A 24998-nucleotide genomic window follows, 5' to 3' on the forward strand; every position below is an offset into this window, starting at 1 on the left:
AAGAGATCACTCTAGCCAAGTAAGAGACGCCAAGTTGGAATCACAACGAGGACAAGAAATGGTCCACATCTCCTAGATCTGAACTGGACACCGCACTCCTCTCGACGACGAGGGGAGAAGCCACCACAGCATTCGCCGGTGGCGATGAAACGCGCAAAGGGGGACTTTGCAGGCTTACCGAATACTAGCCCTGGCAGTATTTATGAAGAGACTTCCCATAAGCCTCTACGAGCGGCGTGGTGACGTGTGCCGCAGCGTCAGACTTTCCCTTAAAGGAGCAGCGCTCCACTACACATGCTTAGCTATTGAGAGGATTCACTTTTTTGTAAAATTCACTTGTTTACCACCACACATACTTGACACCATCTAAAGCAAATGTATTTATCTTGGTCTCAAGAGATGAACAGACCAAGGATATGGATCACTGGAACCATGTTCTGTGGTCTGAAGATACCAAGATAAACCAATTTTATAATTTATTTATTTTTTTCCGTGCATGCATTACATTCCAACAAATGTGCAGACCTGCAATATTAGCAGACCTTGGTCCAGAGCCTCTACTCAGTCTACGTTTATGGTGAGGATCAAAACAGAAGACGCAAAAGTAGCCTCGTGCAGTGTTTCCCAACCTTATTTGTCTCATGTACGCCCTAAAGCTAGATTTATGCTTCGCTCGCATAGAATCTGCGTCCGTCCGTTTTCTGTCTATGCGAGTCCACGCCCCCCTCTCAGAGGCTCTGCGCCCGTCGTCTAGCGCCTCGAAAAAATTCTAACTATCCGTCGGACGGACGCGGAGTACGCAGACAAAAAGGCACTATGATTGGTCGTCTCGCTACTTCCTTGTTCTGTTCTTGTGGCAGCGCAATGCTAGTAGTTTGCGAGAGCAGAGCTGTATTCTGTTAAAAACTTTATTAATGCCTTGTGTGTAAATGTGTGTAAATACACGAAGCTAAGCTAAGTAACAAACAATGCATCAGTTGAACACTCGTGGCACAATGCCTGCGGTTTTACTACCGTTCCTCCACCGAATGTAAACACACATCGGCAGAATCAACTGTCTTTACATGCTTGCATTTTCTGCTCGTGAAAACAGACTGGGTATGTCAAATAATGATACCACTGCATTGCCTTTGCAATTTGTGTGAAAATACCTAGCTAACCGGGATAGAAAGCAACATTGCTTAATAATGACCGCAGTGCTTACAATGTAGTGAAAGTAGCCTAATCGCGCAATTTCAAATGTGGCTGGCAACGAGACCTCGGACCTCGCAGAGCTCGCAGATGCATGAATACAAAATTGGTTCGTGGCCACTCCCACGCGACTTTTCACGCTCGCAGTTGCTGAAGTCTAATCTGACCTTAAGAGTACTGTACCCCCTAACCACTGTTGGGAAAGTTACTCAAAAACTGTAATGCACTACTTATTACATGTTACTGTCATTTAAAAGTAATGCATTACATTACAACATTACTTTTTTTTTTTTTTTAAGTAAGGCATTACACTACTTTTGCATTACTTTTAGTTACTTTAGCCAAAATGACTGGAAATAAGGATTTGGCAATCTACAGCCCAAATCTATGAGGTGGCATGACTTTCACCTGCCATCCATCCACAAGTCGTTTTGGAAGCCTGCAGACTGAAAACCAACATTTTCAGGAATTGTGTCTTACCCACATACAATTGATTCACCAATACAATGATTAATGCTTTCTCTTTTTACCACACCTTACCATGCACACAAGCGCGGGTTTTTAAAAAAATCTAATACGGACGCATGCAGCACAGGCTCCGTTGCACTTGGCTGAAACATAAACAGCTAGTTCTATTCATGCAACTATTGCGCTGGAATTTACAGTGATAGGCTACAGAGTGATGCAACGACAGCAAGCATTTTCAATTTCCCTACTTTGACAGGCGAACATATAATATTTTATTTCAAATGGATTTATTTAAATTTTAGTGGTGTTAGTTGATCAAAAGTGAGGGGGATGCAACGTACTCATCTCCCCTGTCGGATACTGTTACAAAACAAGTAACATAAGGGGACAGACACAAAACGAAAGCTCAAAAAGGGTTTTAATTACGAAAGTCTAGGGGTTATACAAAGAATGCGACGGAGCATCAAAGCTCAAAATCTAAAAGAAAAGACAAAAAGGCTTCAATGTCTTAGCAACAGGACGGCAAGAGCGTCAGACAAAAACGGGTCAGGAAAATGAAGTCTCCCCCCAGCCGGCTCGAGGCAGTCCTTTTGAAGGGCTGCCGCAGGTGTACCCAATCAGCAAATCAGGTGTGGCCCATCCGGTTGATGGGGACGACCACCAATCAAGTCTGCCTGCTATTTACAACAGACAAACATTAGAGGGAGCCAAAAGAAACACTGGTGAAGAGACAGACGTAACACCCCCATCCTAAAATGGTGACTATAGTCTCCATAAAAGAAAATAGCCAGAAAAGGCAATAAATGTATAAACTAGGCCTACTCAACCCCCAACAGGCTGGAACTTCAGCATTTCTGTATCCAACATTAACTGAAATGGCAGAACAAAGGTTAGTGCAGATGAACAATTCCATACATAAAACTAAATCAGTCATCTTATGACATTTCAAATGGATTTGAGTGCGTTTAAATAACGTTTAAATCAAGCTGACAACTGTCAAAGGATTTGGCGACACCAAGCAAACGGAAATGGCTCGCAACAACTACCATGGCAGCCTTTTAAACAGGTAACGGTCAGACATGGCAGCGCATAAAATTGAACACATAAATGAGGACAGGAGCCGGTATCCGCGTTTGAGACTTGTCGGGTCCTCAACTCGTGGTACTACCGACTCAGAATTCCCAGGACGGTCGGGAGGCTTAGGTTTCCTCGACGGCACGTCATTAACAGGCTGCTTAACAGCATCTAACTCCTCGTTGGAGTGGCGGAATTTGGAGGTTGCCAGACGCGGGTGGCACTTTCGTCTGCAAAACTGCTGTGTCAGTGACAGCAGGGGAACAGGTCGGGCGCGCATCATGTCTGACCAACTTGTGCAGGAAGGTTTGTGCCGCGGCGTTAGGTGCAGTCTAGGACTAAACGTCGTGCAAACTCCAGTCCTTGCCATGACTGTGGTGGCTACTTGAGCATCTGGCAACATCTGAGACTTAACAGTCTTTACTTGCACACGGACGGGATCGATGTTTTGGCACGCACGCGCACAACTAACGGGGGCAATCAGTACAGGAGGCTCTGCCACAACCTCTTGTGGTGACCCTGAACGAAGCACGTTAGCGAGACCTATGTCATTACCCAAGATCAGTGTTACGCCTGGTATGGGCAAGGACGCACAGATGGCAACAACCACCTCACCACTGGCAAAAGCAGAACGCAACGAAATGCGGTGTAACGGCATCACAGAGACCCCCTTGCCAACACCACGCACGCGAACGCAACTGCCTGTTGCAGTGTGTGATGACAAGGGTACGACTCCTTGGACGAGAATGGATTGGTTTGCACCAGTGTCACGCAGGATGCGCACTGGTGCAGAACCAGCACCTGGCACAGACACAGTCCCAGTTTGCAGGAAGGGATCGTACAACCCTTCATTGTTATTCAGTAAAGGTGAAATTGAGTGAGCCAAAGCGACTTTTTTAGCTGCATCACGAGCCTGTTTCTTTTTCAATTTGAAACACTCTTTAATCACGTGACCGGATTTTAGGCAGTATGAGCAACCCGGTTGATCAGGATCAAGCGCTGGCTTGGTGCCATTGCTCTTCTGATCAACAGGTGATGCTGGGGTTGGAGAACGAGACCTACGGAGGCTGTCTTCATGGATTAACTGGTATTCATCAGCTAAGACTGCAGCATCAGACATGGTCTTAGGTTTTTGCTTGCTGACATGTGTCGCAATTTGAGGAGGCAAACAGCTAATGAATTCCTCCAGAAGAATTAACTCGCATAGTTTTGCTCGGTCATCTGCTTTAATTACAGCACACCAACGATCGAATGAAGTTTCCTTCTTACGGCCAAACTCAACATACTGTATGTCTGATCCGCTTTTTGTCGGAGCTTACGGAATGTCTGGCGATACGCCTCGGGGGTTAACTGGTAACCACGCAGGATGGCATCTTTTACATCGACGTAGATGACACTATTCGCAACTGGGAGAGAGGAGTAGATTTCCTGGGCTTTCCCAGTCAAAACACACTGGAGGAGAGAGGCCCACTGATCTTCTGGCCACGCAAAGTTAGTTGCAACCCTCTCAAAGTGCGGAAAATACCGCTCAACGTCAGTCTCAGAGAAGGGGGGCACCAATTTGATATTCTTCGCCACGTCAAAGACAGTTTTGTTCTTACATTTTTCCGCTTCTATTTTTAGGCGGTCACGATCCAACTCTAGTCGCTGTTTTGCAAGTCCTATTTCTAACTCTAAACGTCGCTGCTCGAGGTCTAACTCTCGCAGACGGATAGTCTCAGAGGGACTATGCGGAGCGGATGGAGAAGTTGGCAACGTGCCTTTGGATGGCGTACGAGGTGGCAATACCCCAGTTTCGGCGAAGACGTCGAAGAGTTTCCTTTTAATACTATCTTTGGTCTTCTGCTCCTCAGTGTCTAACGCGATGTTGTACTATTTGGCCAATTCCAACAATTCGGGTTTGCTAAATCGATGCAGTTTAGTGCGTGACGGGGATTCAACAAAACCTTTGATGGCGGCCATGATTAATGGACAGCTGATCAATGACGGGATAGCTGTATCACGAGCGTGCGTAGGCTATAAGAAAACCGGCAAAGAACAGGCACACAGTAAAGAAACGAATGTTCCTCACGAGTAGCAGCGGATCAAGGCCAATAGGCTTGTTGAAACGGAGCTACGGAACAGGCTACACTAAGTGGCAGCAAGTGGTCGACTAGAGGCGGGCACACATGTGCATACAGGACCACATAAAACAAACAGACAGACAGACAGACTTCTCAAAAAAGACAGGACTCACTAAAATTGAAACAAGAGTGAATCAAAAATTGATTGGCGCACTGCGTTGGAGGACAAGTGGCGGGCGAGGAAACAGGCAGGGGTTGCACCTACACTGACTAGGCTGAAAAACTGAAAACAAAAGCCTGACTGACTCCGGATCTTCAGTGGCCTACCCAGCTCGAGGCTACAGGGAGCCCCCTCCTGGGTTATCCACAAAAACGAAGTAAAAAGAAAAGACAACCCAAGCCCAAAAAACGGCTACTCACCACGAAAAACAGCAGCACAGCCAATAGAAAAAATAATGAAACCCGTTGGTAAAAAGCGCAAAAATGCGAGAGGGAAGGGAGACAATATCCCGGCGAGCGCCCAATATGTTACAAAACAAGTAACATAAGGGGACAGACACAAAACGAAAGCTCAAAAAGGGTTTTAATTACGAAAGTCTAGGGGTTATACAAAGAATGCGACGGAGCATCAAAGCTCAAAATCCAAAAGAAAAGACAAAAAGGCTTCAATGTCTTAGCAACAGGACGGCAAGAGCGTCAGACAAAAACGGGTCAGGAAAATGAAGTCTCCCCCCAGCCGGCTCGAGGCAGTCCTTTTGAAGGGCTGCCGCAGGTGTACCCAATCAGCAAATCAGGTGTGGCCCATCCGGTTGATGGGGACGACCACCAATCAAGTCTGCCTGCTATTTACAACAGACAAACATTAGAGGGAGCCAAAAGAAACACTGGTGAAGAGACCGACATAACAGATACCCTGCCGTGTCCCTGTCTCGTGCGAATGGGATGCACCCCCTCCTTTCCTGACTATTGTGGTGGTGCTATGACACCTCTTCAAATTGTTTGTAGGCTACTGTTTTTCGACGTGGAAAGCGGTTTGGGTTTCAAGCACAGTGCATTTAACTGAAATTTTCTTGGCGTCCTTATTTTCAATGAAGTCAAAGTAGTGGGCATATACCCATCTTGAAAACGAGCAAGCTGGATCTTCTGGATCGGTCATCCTTTGTCCGCCTGCCATTTCGAGAGACGGAGCGTGAAAGAGGAAGCAATGTTCTGCGTGGAACTTTAAAATCTCTGCGGGGACGTAGCCTATCAGATGCAATAGGCCTAGCTGATCTCGCGGTGATCCGCGAACATTGTATATAGAAAACAAAATACCCACACAAAATGTTGGTAAAAAAAATGCGTTGTAATGTGCAAGTTACTTGCATTGTAACGAAGACATATTACCGATTTTTCCCCTGTAATCCGTTACATTACTGCGTTACTCAAAAAGGTAATGCATTACAGTAATTAGTTACTTTTGTAACGCGTTACTCCCAACACTGCCCCTAACTCGTATTCTATATGGCTTTCTCTATACCAGTGTGACTGCTCCATGCATTTGCTAAAATTTCATTTTTCCAAGTACCCCCTGCACTGTGCTCACGTACCCCTAGTGGTACACGTACCCCTGGTTGGGAAACACTGGCCTAGTGTCTCATCAATCATCATTTTTACAATGCCTTTTACACAAGGACGATTGCGAGTGAAAATGAGAAAACATTTAATCATCAGTCGAGGCCTGAAGATGAAAAAATTCTGGAGAAGTGTCCTGACCATCCCTTAAAAGGCCTACTACCATTTAATTTTGTATTAGTGGAGCCAATCCTTTGGTGGAAGTACGTAGGATGGCTCGCGAGGCTAGCCTGAAGGTGTATAGGACATGAACAGGTTTTGGCTTTTTTGCCATTCAGATGGAGACGCAACCCAGGCCGTCTTCAAAACTCCCACTCTGGAAGGATTTTTGCTTCAAGCCCTGATGGCAGGGTTGCTGTGTGTTTCTTGAAACCCTCTGATTCCCATACACCAAAAGTAGTTTGGCTACTTTCAGAAGTCCTCACTTCTACTTCTACTTCTGACGTACTTTCTCCTCACTAAAGTGTGTGAACATGGAAGCAACACGAGATAAGCATGAATAGCCCTTTTTATAGGATGTCAACGATGTTTTTGCGGACCTCATGACTCAGCTGTTTCCTCCGTAGAAATAGAAGTAGAAGTGAGGACCTCTGAAAGTAGCCAAACAATTTTTGGTTTACTACAGGAATCGGAGGGTTTAAAGAAACACACGTGTTTCACCTCGAAGAAAGTAGATACTACTGAAGAAACTTTGTAGTTTAATGCTAACCCATGAAGTACTGTAGTTCCAGACACGAACCCATGACAAAGGCCTCAAAGTAGCAATGCTGTGAGATATTACCGGTAACTCGCAAGTCCTTCTTAGATTTACATTTATAGATTTATTTGTAGTAAAACATGTTTACAATTTTTTTTTTTTTAATTCATCCATCACAATCAATTGCAACATTTTGTTGTCCTTTTAAAATGTACATCACTCATATCAAACAAATATGTTACTATGTCAACCATGTCTCACCAAAATCAAGTACATATTGCAGATTACACAGAAGTATTATAGATCCCATCATATGTATATTTATGGATTCATATTAGTAACGGTATGTTTACAGAAACAAAACCATCCATCACCAGTGTCCCTCACAATACATGTTCATTTCAACACTTGGGGGGGGGGGTATTTAGGGCAGCACAGTGAAGAGTGGGACAGGCAATGAGTGGGAGAGAGAACTGGGGGACAATTGGCAAATGACCTCGGGCTGGAACTGCAATGGAACCTTGGGCCTTAGCCGTTTGAGCTATGGCCGAGGCGGTGACACTTCAACACTTTTAAATGGCATAAAATACGTATTGCTGCTACTGATCTTATTACATCTAAAACTCTACAACTTCACTTAGACTCCACAACCTTTGCTCTCACAGATTCGCTTGGAATGTTGAGCACAGCTTGCGTCGTTGAGTTTCTTCTTATAAAGATTGCCGCAATCCTCTCCTTGTTTCCCACCGTTATTTGGCTCACCTTTTAGCCACAACCTGATTAAGGGATTATAGTGATTCAAAGTCAATGTGAAATCAATAACAGAACAACATTACAACAGTAATCATTCATTTTTTTACAGAGTTATAATTGTGCTTTTCAGAGAATAGTTGGCCAATCCAACCAATACTCGCATTCTATGTCTCAATGTCACAGTTCCATTGACATTGAGAAGTAGGGCTGCACAATTAATCGAAAATAATCAAAAATCGTGATATAATCGTGATATCGAAATCGTCATTTCAATTGGGATTTAATCGTGGCAATAGTGACCTACCTACGAGAGCGTCCTTGAAACCAGAACATACTGACAGGCTGGTGTTTCTAGCCAGAAATCTATTCACCTAATTTTTATGCTATTGCCTTTTACATAATTAGTACAATTCATTTATTTTGCTCATCCCGTATATAGTTAATTCTTGGTTATATTTCATTTTGTAAGAATCTTTTAAAACATTCAGCAAAAATCAATATTGTGATTAATAATCGTGATTATGATTTTGACCCAAATAATCGTGATTATTATTTTTTCCATAATCGTGCTGCCCTATTGAGTAGTTGTATTAGGCAGCATCTTTTCAGACTATTCAATGCATAAACTTATTAGAATGATGTTGGCTTTGTATGCTACATTTGAAATGCAGTGTGGTATGGCTGTAACGATACTGTATCACACCGAGGAATCGTGATACACAGAGTGATGAACTTGCCTCACAATGGAAATAGGCAGAACCAAGAAACGCCCTTTCAAAGTTATGCAACCCTTCAGTCCATAAAACAGCAGGCTGTACGTATATGCAAGCATATTACTCACATATATGTGCATAAAAAGACTGTAAGTAAAAATAAAAAGGGTCCACCACACATGCTTGACATTTTAAAAATTACTTTTAAAACAAATAGTAAAAAAATCAAAAACAATTAATTACAAAATATATTAAACAATCGCAGGCTGTATCGAACCATGGGTCAAATATCATGATACGAATCGAATCGTGAGTTGGGTGTATCGTACAGCTCTAGTGTGTAGGTGTAGCAAAGTGGGCTTTGACGTTCCTTTTTCATTTGCGGTGCGTGCGTCATCACGTCACACCGACCTATCAGCTGATCTCACAGCTGATTTCACTCCAGCTGAGACGCCGGCTTTTCGCAAGCTAGGAGGAATAGCTGTCGGTCAACGTGCTTTCCTTTGTCCATCCAAACGTGCATTCTGGTCTACTCTTTGCACTCCGATCTGTTGCCAAATTCAACTTGGCGTGACACGCTCTCCGCCTCGTACAAGTGTATCTACCGGTGCCATCAGCTGTTTGTTGGCTACCCTGTTCATCTACCAAAGCTCCGAGAGCTCTCTCCTTCTGGCTCAGGTAGGCCACCCAAATGACGCCACACGTTCGCTAAAGTTTTGATTTGTTTGACTCGAGTCTAACCGATGATGTATTTTGTTGTAGCGTGGGTTTGAGTTTCCTCTGACTCGTCGGCCTTTATTGTCTTCCTCCTCTCCTCCTCTGCTGTTGTGGAACGTGAGTATACCGCTTCAACTTTTCATCACGTTGTAAAATTGGTACAATAGCCCAGTTACATCGCATTATCCTCTGTATTTGTAGGCGCCTGGGTGTAGCTGCAGACTCCCGGTTCGCTCTGAATTGCTTCTGTTTTGTCCCCCCTCGATACGTGCTTCGGACTGACGCGTCGCAGTGTCCGGTCATCCGAGGGCTATCACTCCGAAAGCATTCAGCAGCCCAGCATAAATTAACTTGCGCAGGTGGCGCATGTGGCCGAGTTCAGTGTGTGCGTGAATGTAGTCTGTGTGAGTGAGTGTCCTGTTATGTCGTGGTGAGAGCACGACTCATTTGTTTATTTTGTACATTTTCTCTGAGGGATGTTTCTTTCTTCTGTTTGTTTATTTTCTTTTGACTTGAGTTGGGAACTTCAATTCGAATTATTTTGTTTTGTTTCTGTAACTACTGAGTGTGCACGGCTTATAGCCTAAACCAATGCCCCCGGCCTGCTTGTTGTTACTAATTCTCATCAATCCTGCTCTCGCCTGTAGCAACCTCTTTCTGTGGCGATTTTGCTGGTGGGCCCTGCAGTTCAGTCTATTTCATTTTGTTTGTCTTCACTTGCTGGGCAAGTGGCAGGCCCTTGATTACCCCCTTATTTACCCTTTTCTTTTCTGTTAACAGGCGCAGGTAATCCCAGAGGGAGGTCCTCTTCCCCCCTGGTGGTGGGTCCGGTCACGTGGTGTGCAGTGAATTGCAGTGCAGTGCAGTGTTACCTGTGTGTGAGTGCAATAATTCACCTTCACTTAGTGTGTGCATGGGCACGAGTGTTTGTGTGTACTTATCCAAGGCCTATACAGGGGGCTTAGTATAATTCCCCCCTCTTGGGTGCACCTGCCCTGTATTTGAGAACCCTCCCTTTTGTACCGATTTGTGTGAGTGTGTATGTGAGTGTGAGTGTGTGTGTGCATTGTGGTGGGAAATATTTTAAACTGTCCGGATTTTTATATTTATATGTGAAATTGTTAATAAAGAGATTATTTTGTTACAGAATCCATGTTTCCTCGTTAATGCAACAGAACTTGTGTGGGGGTCAAATCTAAGGTTTTCATACAGTCCCTGGGCTGTAGTTCCCATTCTTATCCCAGGGTGGCGTAGTCTATTTAGTAAGAAAAACTGTGAAATTTAGAGTTTAAAACTCTCCTGTCCTTACCACTTGGTTACATTTTGGCGTAGTCGGCAGGATTACATTAAAAAAAAAAACGTGGATTCCTTTTTTTGTTTTTGTTTTTGTTCCCTGTTTAATAATTTTGTTTTCCATCCCAGTTGGTGTTTGAATGTATGTGTGTTTGTGTGATTGAGCTCAGTGGCCGTGGGACAAAACAGCAGCAGTCCAAGAGAGATACTTGTTGGAGGAGAGAAGTGATTCGTTGGTCGCCAGTGAAGCCCCGGTAAGTGTCAGTAATATGGATCGCGACAGTAATGCGGCAGGCGTGGATGAGATGCAGCAGCTGCGAGACCAGATTGCACAGCTTCAGGCTGAGAAAAATCGCTGGCAGCAACAGCAGAATAGTGGGTCAGGTTCAGCATCTGCATCTCAGCCCACGAGCATGTCAGCCGAAAGATTTGTATTTATTCCTCGCGATAAAAAGTGCCCTACGTTTTCGGGAAAGAGCGGTATGGGGTACGATGAGTGGAAGGAAGAAGTGCAGGCGTGCATGAGGGCCCGTCATCTAGCTCCAGCCGACCAGGCGTACTTTTTATTCGACCATCTCGAGGGAGAGGCAAAGGAGGAGATACAATACAGGCCTGCAGGAGAGAGGAAAGACCCTGATAAGATTTTGGAAATTCTGCGTGAGCTGTATGGCTGCGCACAGTCACATGTGGCACTACAGGAAGCTTTCTTTTCAAGAAAACAACAGGAGGGAGAGAGCTTGCTGGAATTTTCTTTGGCGTTGATGAGCTTAATGGGGAAGATCAAGCAGGTTGCACCCAATGCAGTACCAAATGCAGATGTTCTGTTGAGAGACCAATTTATAGAATACGTTATGGATGGAGCGTTGCGTAGGGACTTGAAGCAGTTAGTTCGAGGCACCCCGGATGCTACATTACTTACTGTTCGAGGGGAGGCAATTAGGTGGGAGCGTGAAGGCATGCCAGTGGCCATGAGGGCCAGAAGTCAGTCTGTACCCTCCGCGTATGGCTTGGTGTACGGTGTCCAGGGTGACTCCCGTCCGGTAGCTAATAGGCCAGCACCAACCCCTGAATGGGATGATGTGAAGGAGATTCTAAAGCGCCAGCAAGAACAGTTGGACCTTCTTAGCCGTAGCATTAGCCTCCTCCAGGAAGCTAAGGCCCCTGCTAGGCCTTCTTACAATGGCCCCCTGATCTGCAGGCGGTGCCATCAACAAGGACATTTTGCACGTGACTGCAATGGCCCGGGTCGCCCACCCCGTTCCCGGGCAGCCTCCACCTCTTCCATGTCACACTCCGGTCCTTCCTCATCCGCTCAGGTGCAGGGAAACGAGCACCCACCGACCTGTTGAGTCGCAGTTCGGAGGGGGCTTCTAAGGGCTCAACGAAGGTAAAGGGCAATGTGGGGGTCTTGTCGCATTTATTGTCATCATGCCCGAACATACAGGTAGACATGGGAGGTGTAAACGTGTTGTGCTTATTGGACACCGGTTCCATGGTGTCCACTATTACAGAGTCTTTCTTTCGACAGCATTTTGAGCCCTGGGGGCAGGACCGCCTCCAGCAGTGCCAGTGGCTGCAGCTACGAGCTGCCAATGGGTTGGCGATCCCATACCTTGGCTACCTGGAGTTAGATGTAACACTGTGTGACAAGGTCATCCCGGGTTGTGGGGTGTTGGTAGTGAGTGACCCCCCTGGCGGGCCCATGTTGGAGGTCCCTGGTGTACTGGGGCTGAATATCATCAGCAAGTGCTACCACGAGTTATTTGGAGGGAACATCGCATTCTCAGTTGAATCTCTTTCGTCAGCCCAGGTCCCAAGCCCCGTTGTTGAAGCTCTGCAGTAATGCCATCAAGCACATGTAACCGATTCCATGACAATCGACCGGACCGTTCGTCTGCGGGGTAGGAGGGCGCATCGCATCAAGGGGGGTACACTTCAATTTGTTGCTGCCACATGTTCTACTTCTGGTCTTGGCCCATCTTCACTCTTTGAGCCGCTGTCCACTGGTTTGCCAGGAGGATTGTTGGCCTCTCCTGCATTAGTTTCTGTGTCCCAGGGTACTGCGTATAGTCCTGTGGTCAATGTCGGCGCTAATGATGTCCTGTTGTATCCCCGGACTGCTTTGGGCAGTTTAGCCGACGTTAATGTCACTTCCATGCCACCAGGCATTGCAGAAGTTAGGGCTACCTGCACATCTGTCCAGGCACAGGACATGGTGGATCCTATTCTATCTAAGATTGAGGCTCTGGACTTATCCGCTTTGAGTGACCAGGAACAGATCAAGGTCCGCTCCCTCCTATCCGAACACCGCTCTGTGTTTGCTGCCCATGACGGAGACCTCGGGTGTACTAGCCTCATCTCCCATGAGATTCCTTTGCTTGACCATGTCCCAGTTCGACAACGGTACCGTCGACTACCTCCCTCGGAATATGACGTTGTTAAATCACACATCCAGCAGTTACTGGAGGCCCAAATCATCCGTGACAGCTGCAGCCCGTACGCATCCCCCATCGTCCTGGTTCGAAAAAAAGATGGAAGCCCCCGACTGTGCGTGGATTACCGCCAGTTGAACAGTAAAACCCGCAAAGACGCGTTTCCACTCCCACGCATTGAAGAGACTTTGGACGTACTTTCTGGTGCTCGGTGGTTTTCAACGTTAGATCTTGCCAGCGGTTACAACCAGGTCCCTGTTGCAGAGCACGACAAGGCAAAAACAGCTTTCTGTACTCCATTTGGCCTGTTTGAATGGAACAGAATGCCTTTCGGACTCTGCAATGCGCCGAGCACTTTTCAAAGGCTCATGCAGAGGGTCTTTGGGGATCAGCAATGCCAGTCACTCTTGCTGTACCTTGACGACGTGGTGGTGTTTTCTTCTTCTGTCGACCAGCATCTGCAGCGGCTAACAGTGGTGCTTGAATGGTTGCAGCAGGAGGGATTAAAAGCGAAGCTAGAGAAGTGTGCATTTTTCCAGAGGGAGGTAGGATATCTCGGTCATGTTATTTCGGACACATGTGTCTCCACTGACCCCAAGAAGGTTGACGTGGTGGCTAACTGGCATCGCCCAACCCATGTTTCTGAGCTCCGTTCATTTTTGGGCTTTGCAAGCTATTACCGGCGTTTCGTTGAGGGGTTTGCCAAGTTGGCTGCCCCTTTGCATAAGGTAGTAGCGGAGCTGGCGGGCACCAAGTCACGGAAGGCCTCTGGTCGGAGCTTGTCATCGGTGTGGACAGCGGAATGTGAAGCTGGTTTTGAAGGCCTGAAAAGTAAGCTGACACAGGCACCTGTGCTTGCTTATGCCGACTTTTCATTGCCATTTATATTGGAGATTGATGCTAGTCACGTTGGCTTAGGCGCGGTTCTTTCCCAGAAGCATGACGGTCAGGTTCGGCCCATTGCCTATGCGAGTCGTGGATTGAGGCCCACCGAGTGAAACATGTCAAATTATAGCTCTATGAAGCTTGAGTTCGTAGCGCTCAAGTGGGCTATGACGGAGAAGTTCTGTGAATACCTTCTTGGTCAGAAGTGTACTGTATTCACGGACAACAATCCTCTCCGTCACCTGTCCATGGCTAAGCTCGGGGCCACAGAGCAACGGTGGGCCGCTCAGCTAGCCGCCTTCGATTACGAACTGAAATATCGGCCAGGACGCATAAACAGGAACTGTGACTCGCTATCACGGCTTGAGGAGTCGAGCATTGGACCAGAGGGAGCACGTGGGACACCCCTCCCCATCCCCTTACAAGAAGTGGAAGTAGGTCAGGGCCCCGTGGTGGCAGCCCAATCGTCAATCTCGATCCTCCCAAGTCACTCCACTTCTGATTGGCAGGAACTTCAGAGGGCTGATCCTGTTATCCGGCCGATTTTGAACTTCTGGGAGAAGAAGCGACGCCCTGATAAGGACGAGCGGAGTCGACTGTCGCCTAAGGCACTGGTGTTGTTGCGCCAATGGGATCGTTTGGTGAAAAAGGATGGTGTGTTACACCGCCGGATCTTTCATCCAGATGATGGAGAGGAAGTTCTTCAACTAGTTCTACCTCCCTCTCTGCATTCAGTGGTAATGACTCAACTCCATCAGAATCATGGCCATCAAGGCATTGACAGGACCAGCCGGTTAGTGCAGAAAAGGTGCTATTGGCCGGGAATGTTCACTGATATTAAGGAGTGGTGTCAGGACTGTGAGCGCTGCCAAGGTAGTAAGGACACTCAGCCGGTGGCTCATAGCGTCATGGGGCATCTGCTGGCTTCCCGCCCCAATGAAATTGTGGCCCTAGATTTCACCATCTTGGAGCCTACTCGTGGTGGCATTGAGAATGTTTTAGTGATGACTGATGTTTTCAGCAAATACACCCTGGCCATCCCTACCCGAGACCAACGCGCCGCCACCGTGGCCCAAGTCCTGGTCAATGAATGGTTTTACAAACTTGGGGTCCCCAGTCGCGTTCATTCCGACCAGGGCCGCAACTTCGAAAGTGCGTTAGTACAGCAGCTCTGCCAGATGTATGACATCACAAAGTCTCGTACGACCCCCTACCACCCGGCCGGTAACGGCCAGTGCGAGAGGTTCAATCGCACGCTGCACAATTTACTGCGGACTTTGCCGGCGGCCCAGAAAAGCGATTGGACTACTGCACTACCCCAGATGGTGTTCTGTTATAACACGACCCCACACCAGTCCACCGGGGAGTCTCCATACTTCCTTATGTTCGGTCAAGATCCCAAACTGCCTGTGGACTTTATGCTGGGTAGAGTGGCCAACCCTTCACCAGGCACCGTGAATGACTGGATAGTGGAACATCAACGGCGACTCAATCTTGCCTTTAGCAAGGCACGGGACCATTTGGCCACTGCAGCTGAATATCGCCACCAGCTTCATGCCCAACGTGTGCGGGAGTTGCCGCTGAAGGAGGGACAACTTGTTTACGTCCGGGACCATAGTTCCCGTGGTCGTCACAAAATTCAGGATTTATGGCATACGGTGTTGCATAAGGTACTTAAGGCCCCGCAGCCAGGGGGAGTGGTTTATACTGTTGCCCCAATTGATGCCCTGGATCGGTCCAAACATGTGCACCGCACTATGCTGAAACCTCATCGTGGTCCCGAACCTGTGAGCGATCCACCGCTCCCTACTCCGACTGGGAGGGCCCCCCAGGAGGATTCTATGGAGGACATTGGGTTGTTGATGGCTCCTGGGCCTAGTAGAAATCCTCTGGCTTTACCTCCCGCACCGGCGACAGTTTCTTTGTTACCACCTCCTGCTACTGTTAGTCCCAGTGGGCCTTCCCAACCATGTGACCGCGACCAGCTCCAACTGTCGCCTGCTGAGTCAGGGACGGACTCGCTAGCACTTCCATGTTCTCCGTCTCACAATCAGGGTGGTCCCCCCTTGGACCAAGGCAGTGACGAACCCATGGTCACCTCTTCCAAGGGGCCCCTTGGAGGTCCTTCTCTGGAGGATGAATCGCTATTACCCACCCAATCCAACGACTGTACCAGTGGAGTACGAAGAACTGCTCGAGCAACCGCAGGTCAGCACTCTAACCCTCACCATCTTCCATGTCCAGCAGGAGGCGCCGTTTGAAGGAGTCATAGCATTTACGCAGGGAAGTGTTTCATCGCCGGGACGTCGATGCAAATCCCAGGGGTAGATTGTAGCAAAGTGGGCTTTGACGTTCCTTTTTCATTTGCGGTGCGTGCGTCATCACGTCACACCGACCTATCAGCTGATTTCACTCCAGCTGAGACGCCGGCTTTTCGCAAGCTAGGAGGAATAGCTGTCGGTCAACGTGCTTTCCTTTGTCCATCCAAACGTGCATTCTGGTCTACTCTTTGCACTCCGATCTGTTGCCAAATTCAACTTGGCGTGACACGCTCTCCGCCTCGTACAAGTGTATCTACCGGTGCCATCAGCTGTTTGTTGGCTACCCTGTTCATCTACCAAAGCTCCGAGAGCTCTCTCCTTCTGGCTCAGGTAGGCCACCCAAATGACGCCACACGTTCGCTAAAGTTTTGATTTGTTTGACTCGAGTCAAACCGATGATGTATTTTGTTGTAGCGTGGGTTTGAGTTTCCTCTGACTCGTCAGCCTTTATTGTCTTCCTCCTCTCCTCCTCTGCTGTTGTGGAACGTGAGTATACCGCTTCAACTTTTCATCACGTTGTAAAATTGGTACAATAGCCCAGTTACATCGCATTATCCTCTGTATTTGTAGGCGCCTGGGTGTAGCTGCAGACTCCCGGTTCGCTCTGAATTGCTGCTGTTTTGTCCCCCCTCGATACGTGCTTCGGACTGACGCGTCGCAGTGTCCGGTCATCCGAGGGCTATCACTCCGAAAGCATTCAGCAGCCCAGCATAAATTAACTTGCGCAGGTGGCGCATGTGGCCGAGTTCAGTGTGTGCGTGAATGTAGTCTGTGTGAGTGAGTGTCCTGTTATGTCGTGGTGAGAGCACGATTCATTTGTTTATTTTGTACATTTTCTCTGAGGGATGTTTCTTTCTTCTGTTTGTTTATTTTCTTTTGACTTGAGTTGGGAACTTCAATTCGAATTATTTTGTTTTGTTTCTGTAACTACTGAGTGTGCACGGCTTATAGCCTAAACCAATGCCCCCGGCCTGCTTGTTGTTACTAATTCTCATCAATCCTGCTCTCGCCTGTAGCAACCTCTTTCTGTGGCGAGTTAGATTTTGCTGGTGGGCCCTGCAGTTCAGTCTATTTCATTTTGTTTGTCTTTACTTGCTGGGCAAGTGGCAGGCCCTTGATTACCCCCTTATTTACCCTTTTCTTTTCTGTTAACAGGCGCAGGTAATCCCAGAGGGAGGTCCTCTTCCCCCCTGGTGGTGGGTCCGGTCACGTGGTGTGCAGTGAATTGCAGTGCAGTGCAGTGTTACCTGTGTGTGAGTGCAATAATTCACCTTCACTTAGTGTGTGCATGGGCACGAGTGTTTGTGTGTACTTATCCAAGGCCTATACAGGGGGCTTAGTATAATTCCCCCCTCTTGGGTGCACCTGCCCTGTATTTGAGAACCCTCCCTTTTGTACCGATTTGTGTGAGTGTGTATGTGAGTGTGAGTGAGTGTGTGTGTGCATTGTGGTGGGAAATATTTTAAACTGTCCGGATTTTTATATTTATATGTGAAATTGTTAATAAAGAGATTATTTTGTTACGGAATCCACGTTTCCTCGTTAATGCAACAGAACTTGTGTGGGGGTCAAATCTAAGGTTTTCATACAGTCCCTGGGCTGTAGTTCCCATTCTTATCCCAGGGTGGCGTAGTCTATTTAGTAAGAAAAACTGTGAAATTTAGAGTTTAAAACTCTCCTGTCCTTACCACTTGGTTACATAGGCATGCATAGGTCATCCTGCACAGTCCACCACTCAGGGCTTGAACTAGCAACCTTCCAGTTTGGCATGGGAGGCACAGGTATAGGTTTACGGTTAGGCAGACAGCTTAGCGCTACCATATCTGTATGAGGTTTCGGGAGGGAGGTTTGCTAACAGGGTACTGCCGAACTCTGTTAGTTGGCATTAGTGGTGTGGATCGTTAATGCTCTCACGATTCAATCCAATTACGATCCGGAGGGTAACGATTCGATTCGATCCGATCCGATCCAATTCAACGATGCATTGCGATGCGCAGGGACGGAGCCCAAGTTTGTGACAGGGTTATGTCGAGGTCCTCTACCCATACGCTATGTTTGATGTTACAAACGTCTAGCCTAATTGTCTGTTATTGTTCACAACATTCGCACCCCACCAGGTCTGTGCTCAAACATTAATATTATTGTAATGTGCAATTAAAGAAAAAGAAAGAGGCGACTGTGTGGGCGCAACCGCAACCGCAGCCAACAGTAATTCGTTTGTCAACCACCTTATCCAAATCGACTTCAATGCCCTCCCCCCATAGCCTGGGAACTCCCATACTGCCTTTAGTTCTACACAATCGTTTCAATCTGAAAGACACTCTCACTTGTGATTAGGTCTGGTGTTAACCAGGCAACTCCCCCCATAGATTACTAACACATTCTATACCTCCTCCATATCCAAGATAACTGTCACGACCAAGACGCGCGGCCCCATCCTTGTCCGAAACAGATTCATTTTTAAACTGCCAGCCTTCTCGTCGATAGGCTAGATGGTTCCGCTTTGCCAAGGTGAAACTTGGGGAGACATGTGGAAACGGCGGGCATCACTGCGTGCATATTGGCTATTCAATTAATGTGATGAAGGATGGTCAAACTTTAGATGCTGCATGCCACGAAAGGGGCAATTTTTTGGGAGCAGCTAGGTAAAATGTTTAGGGGTTGGGAGGGAGGAACTGAACAGTTGTCAAATAACTTGGGCCCTACTTGACTATGTCCTGAAATCGGAAACCTACTGTAGGCGATATAGCCTACACACTGGCCCAATATGCAGCCTACCCTATCTGCTGAATAGCCACTGCGCAGGGCTAACCACCACATAAGTGCATTTCACGAGCTTGTTAGTTCAATGTGATTTGCCAAAGTTGGTTGCTGCACCACTGCGTTAAAAAGGATTCATGGGGGAACAACGCATAATACAAAAAAACCCCACAAAGCCTACCTTGGCGCTTAACCGTTGTCTTACCTTAAGTTGTCTTATTTCAACGAAGCTTGTTTGATATAATCAACGTAGATCCATGCAAACAAATATTAGACTGCCGCATGCCTTCACGTCGCGACCATTATAGACACCTCGACACCTGACCTGACTTCAGCCATTCGTTAGTCTCGCCCCCCTCCTACCGGCAAAGCTGCGCTAGAGGTTACATTAGTTCTAATGCAAACACGAGCGCGGGGAGCTTTAACTGAACCGTGTGATGAACAGCACCACATGTTTTAGGCTATCATTTATTAATCCCGAGGGAAATTAAGGACAATATAGGCCTATAGATATTTTGTAAACGCATGGGTCTACTTTGTATTATTATTCAGTGTCTCTTCTGGAGGTCGGTATCTTAATTTGCAAACCAGATATTTGGTGCCAGTTTCTCGACCTAAGATGGATGTTACCAGAAAAGTAACCAGGTGGCATTGAAACGCCTGCGAATTATTCCATGTGTTATCGACTCGAAAAATGAAACCAAGCTGTGTTAGGCTATCCCATTCGTCCACAACGGGGAAAATTAAACATGTCATCCATCATTGAAAAGCATGGGCACCAAGGGCGAAACTTTGATTTTGACATTGGTGGGAACACAAAAGTGCTCTGCAAAGCTTTTTTGCATCATCAATCATAGGTTCATGTCATGCAGATGTAGGCTACGGCACGGTCTATGAATGTGGTCATTGATCCACGTCGATTTATAAGAACGAGCGGTGCTGTCCCCATAGCCTATTTGTTTCAAACGTGTATGACGCGCAATGCCGATTTAATGTCACGCTTTCAAAGACGTTGATTATTGAGAACGGAGAACGAGACAGGGAATAGGTTAGAGGTAGGCCTAGGTGAAATTAATGTGGAGAGCACGGTCTATGAATATGGTCATTGAGCCACGTCGATTTATAAGCACGAGCGGTGCTGTCCCTAGCCTATTTGTTTCAAAAATGTATGACGCGCAATGCCGATTTAATGTCAGGCTTTCAAAGACGTTGATTATTGGGAGAACGGAGAACGAGACACGGAATAGGTTAGAGGTTGATGAAATTCATGTGGAGAGAGAGAAAGAGAGAGAGAAAGAGAGAGAGAGTGGGCAGCACCAACCCTTTGGATGTAGTGATGCACACGCAACCGGAATTGAACGAAAAGACAGGGAGGGAGGGGAGGCAAAATGGGAGGTGCGGGTACTCAGACCTCCAGACCCATCCCCTTCTGGTGTTGAACATAGGCTACTTGGGAAGTTTTCGTGTTTTTTTCATTTGTTTGTTTTGTTTCATGATTATTTTAAATTTATTAATACACCGAATCGATCCGGCTTGTGGCCGAATCGATGCGGAATCGTCCATGCCGTGGATCGCGATCCTTTGCCGCATCGATTACTTTTGACGGCCCTAGTTGGCATCCATTGCATTACACTTATAGTCATAATGATTGCATATGCCATGGCCAGGTATTATGAGTTAGCCAGGCAGTGCCCTTCTAGTGACGCAATATCTTCAGCGTTGCTACTAGTCAGGGCTGAGTTTCCCAAAAACTCTTAAGTAGTACTTAAGCCTAAGTAGTACTTAAGTATGAGGGGCCACCTAGGCAATATACCAGATATAGGTTTCACATCATCACTAAAAGTTTATAACGACATTATTTTACCTCACACATGCAAACATTTTATTTGCATGTACCAGAACAAAACATTGCATGTAGTCCAATACCACTATTTTATGCATTAACTTTTTGTGATATGATATTGCCTAGACGGCCCCTCATACTTAAGTACTACTTAGGCTTAAGTACTACTTCAGAGTTTTTGGGAAACTCAGCCCAGGTCAACAGCGATCCAAGTACTTTCTGAGCTCCCATAAAATTGGGAACTCCTCCCACTTTGTTGGGAAGCAAATAACCATTAGCCAACCAAGGGAGGCGGGTCAACCATGCCATTTGGGAAATGTTAATTGTTCTGCTCTTGGTCAGATCAAGTCTCGAAGAGATTTGAAAGTCGATGATAATCAAGCTAATTATGAGTAGCTGATTGAATGAGCTGGTTAGGTGATTAATAATACTGCACATGTACTGTATGTGTCTGGATCATACTAACCTTTGGTCTGCCACAAGTGTGCCGTCCACCCAAACAAAAAGGTCTTCTTGAGCAATATCATTTAAACCAATAAAGTGGTTGTCTCCATACTTCGCGACAAATTCCTAAAGACAGAAATATTGTTGTCAGTATTTCTGAATGATTCCCATTTGTCATTATGAACATACAGCACACACAATAGAAATTCTCTGCTCTAAACCCATATAGGCCTACTGTAAACAGACCAGGGAAGAAGCCAGGCAGGTGTGTTCAGTCAGAGCTACTGACAGCTTTGGCCGGGCTCAGGACAAAATGATCTGAAGGCCAACCAACATAGACAGCCCTCGCCATGATAGGGAAAAGCACTGGCTTCATTATTTCAACTGGAGTGTTGCCCCTTGGTCCAGCCTCTCACACACACGGAATACCAGTGCAGCATTGACTCACAGTTTACCAGCCCAGTCCTGACTCCAAGAAATGTTAATCTCATAACAAAATCAGTCAGAGAACTGGCAAATTTCAGATACTCTTACCCACCCACTAGGGATGCACCGATACCACTTTTTTGAAAACCGATACAAGTATGAGTACATTAATGTGTGTATTTGCCGATACCGATACCTTTTACCACCAAAATACAATGAAAATAAATGCATGGCCTTGTTTTTGGCAGTTTTTGGCACCCACACATTCACCCATCGTGCTAATGTTGCAGTTACTGTATTTCATTTGCAATAGAGTGTCTTTGCGCACTTCATTAATCAAACAGGTGTGTTGGTTGTAACTAAAGTAATCACTGAAAAAAGGACAGCGCAGTGTGTGCTTCTGACTATTTTGTATTTATTTTATTTTTTAGTTTGTTTTCTATGAGGGTTTTGTATTTATTTGCTTATTTACTCTTCTCTATATCATTGTTTTTGGAGCACTTGTCTGCTTGTCATGTTGTTTTCTGTTGCCGTGGTTTTGGTTTGTTACTGTCCTTTGTCATTAGTATTGTGTTGTCTGTGCAAGCTTTTGACTGATGTCAGCACTGTGTTGTTTGAGTGAGCTTTTGCTACTTTTACCTGCAACCAAATCTACCTTTGGGTATGAATAATGTCACCTTACCTTACCTTAAGCCGGGCATACACTGTGCGATATTTTCACTCGTGGGTCTTAAGCTTCTGCTCAAACTGCACAATGGAATTTCACTGTTTAAAAGTTCACAGCTCACGACTCACGTCCTCACACTACACGAGCCGACAGTCGGATGCGAGCGAAATGCTTCCACCGTACGACGCGACAGGCATGTTTCCCCGGTCTGCAGAGGAGGGAACATGCGCACCTGAGGTGGAGATGAGGTCGCGCTCAACAGCGAATCGCACGGCCCTATTAATTTGTGCATGTGAAGTGTCAAATCGTGTCGTAGCACTGCTTTAACTGTGCGATTTACGCACGAGCCACGACCAGAATTTCAAACCGTTTTGATTTTCTTGCGACCATGCGATTGCACGATCGTGAGGCGAAATCGCTTGTCGTTACCCCATGTACACTGCACGATGCGAGACTCACGATTGACCTGCGATTGAGCAAGAAATCGGCCCGACTCTCAAAAAGTCGTGCGAGTGCCAAATCGGGGCAAAAGTCGCACAGCGTAAGCCCAGCTTTAGGGTCGGTATGATTTGTCTTAGTGTCAGTGTGTTTGTGTTAGGGACTACAGATGAAAAGTAGCCATTGTGCTAGTTTGTTAATTTGTGTATGCAGCAGGAATAATGAACAAAGTCTAAATTTGCACTTCGATTTTTTTTATTGATTAAAGAAAACTGGACAATGACCAACAATTTAATTGCCCATGATTTAGTGAATGCATTGTACCGTAGAAGCTCAAAGTTTGGTCCATACATATTGCATGGTCACCATATCTACACTCTACATTCCCAACCACCCCAAGCAGACCCACATACAATGGGGATCAAATTCTGAAATCTCCCCATCTCCCTGGGCCTAAGACAACACCCACACCCCCAACCCCAAGGAACAATGCTGTGAGATCATGCAGATAACATGTACATACGATGTACAGATATTTATAAATATCTTTTTCCTAAAACATGTTTACAAAAAAACCTCTTCTTGTCACCACTGTCCATCACAATATATATGATTTCACATACCCTTTTCAACTCTCAACACTTTTCCCTAAACTCTACAACTGATACTCTCACAGATTCGCTTGTTAGGATTAGCACAGTTAACATCATTCAGTTTTTTCACATAAAGATTGCCACAGTCCTCTTCGTACTTGTTATCCGGCTGTCCGGGCCCCCACAACCTGCAAGAGTTATATTGCGTTGATTAATGATGATGAATGAAATGATGAGCTATACAAAAGTTCTTTAAACGGTATAAAACGTATACGCGTATCTACCCTGGTCAACCAACCCCTTGTACTACACTTTGTTGAGTGGAGTCCATGCAAGTGGTCATTGCTGTTTGAAAAAACTGTCATAGTTCACATATTTTCCCCCTTCTCCACTATGTTTAAACTTCGGCATCTTTGAAAATCCTGCGATGCTGATTGGTGGCGGTTCTCAGGGTGAATCTGAAGGTCGTCCAGACCTTTGTGTTTGCTCACAAAGCCAAACAGAAAAACACAAGGGTCTGGCGAGAGCCAGGCAAGCATTTTGCCAGACCATCCAGTGAAAAAAATGAGTGAAGGTGTACATTGACGTTGACTTTGTCTAATTTCCATCGTAGGTAGGCTTGTAGCTACGTATGCACATAGCGATGAGAAACAAATGATTGGATTAAGGAAGCTGTCCTTGGCTCTGAACTCTTTTTCTATGCAGACAAAAGATTTTCAACAGACAAATCTCAAACTCATCGTTTGGCTTTCAAAGCATCTGAGCATAACAATCTGGGTAAGGATGGGAACTTAAACCGCAGAGTTGACATAACTTGACAAAATAAAGAAAGTGTGTCTGGATCGTACTAACTTTTGGTCTGTCATGCGCGTACCATCCATCCAAACAAAATGGTTCTCTTCAACAATGTCTGTTAAACCAACAAAGTGGCGGTCTGCATGAGTCATTATAAATTCCTAAAGCCAGAAATATTATTGTATCTTGAGTAAAAGTCACTGATCTTACACACACACACACGCACGCGCACGCACACACACACACACACACACACACACACACACACACACACACACACAAAAGGAAATCAAAATGAAAAAAAAAGAATATGTGTGTTAGGATTAGGAACTGTATGATTCTATTCTCTTCACGTCTAAATAACAAAACATCGTACCAGTTCAGCTTCGTTGTTTACGATCACCAGGTATCCTCCCCTAGTCACACAGTCATCTCTGCTATCATTCCAGTTCATCTTATCATTGGAGAAGAAGTAGCACTTCCCACTGAAGTACTTCCAGTCAGGTGCACAGCGCTCTCTATTTGCTTTATGGGGACAAATGAAAAAAATATGATTTAGAAGAAATGTCACTCTACAAAATGTGTGTTGTAAAATATGAAATGTTAATGTTTTAAAACATCTAATTTTCAGTTCATTCTGGATTTTCAATGAATCAAAGTGACTGAAATGTCACATGTCTAGTAGTAGGCCTATACAGTGTGGAGTATTTAGTAATATAACCTGCTTTGTTTAAATCTTCTCCAGTCATGGAGCCATATAGAGTATGTAACTTTCTTATATACATAAAAAATAACATTTCTATCACCAGTA

At 45.9% G+C, this 24998-nt stretch overlaps 1 protein-coding gene across 1 annotated transcript; it reads right to left on the reverse strand.

Annotated features, from left to right (window-relative positions):
• Positions 1-7215: 7215 nt before the first annotated feature.
• Positions 7216-24707, reverse strand: LOC134437741 (CD209 antigen-like protein E). The gene is made up of 3 exons (XM_063187265.1): positions 24564-24707; positions 21291-21394; positions 7216-7883 (listed from the first exon to the last, which is right to left on the reverse strand). The coding sequence occupies exons 1-3, from the start codon at positions 24639-24641 to the stop codon at positions 7745-7747; spliced, it is 321 nt and encodes a 106-aa protein (XP_063043335.1). The 5' UTR covers positions 24642-24707; the 3' UTR covers positions 7216-7744.
• Positions 24708-24998: the final 291 nt, after the last annotated feature.

This window comes from Engraulis encrasicolus, chromosome 21 (assembly GCF_034702125.1).
Source record: "Engraulis encrasicolus isolate BLACKSEA-1 chromosome 21, IST_EnEncr_1.0, whole genome shotgun sequence".
NCBI classification, from domain to species: domain Eukaryota; kingdom Metazoa; phylum Chordata; class Actinopteri; order Clupeiformes; family Engraulidae; genus Engraulis; species Engraulis encrasicolus.

Excerpts from the sequence above, each read along its gene's own strand:
- LOC134437741 (XM_063187265.1), bottom strand. The coding sequence starts at position 24,641 with ATGAACTGGAATGATAGCAGAGATGACTGTGTGACTAGGGGAGGATAC. Across the intron at positions 21,395-24,563 it reads TAAACAACGAAGCTGAACTG|GAATTTGTCGCGAAGTATGG; the intron begins GTACGATGTTTT and ends TTCTGTCTTTAG. Across the intron at positions 7,884-21,290 it reads ACACTTGTGGCAGACCAAAG|GTTGTGGCTAAAAGGTGAGC; the intron begins GTTAGTATGATC and ends TCCCTTAATCAG.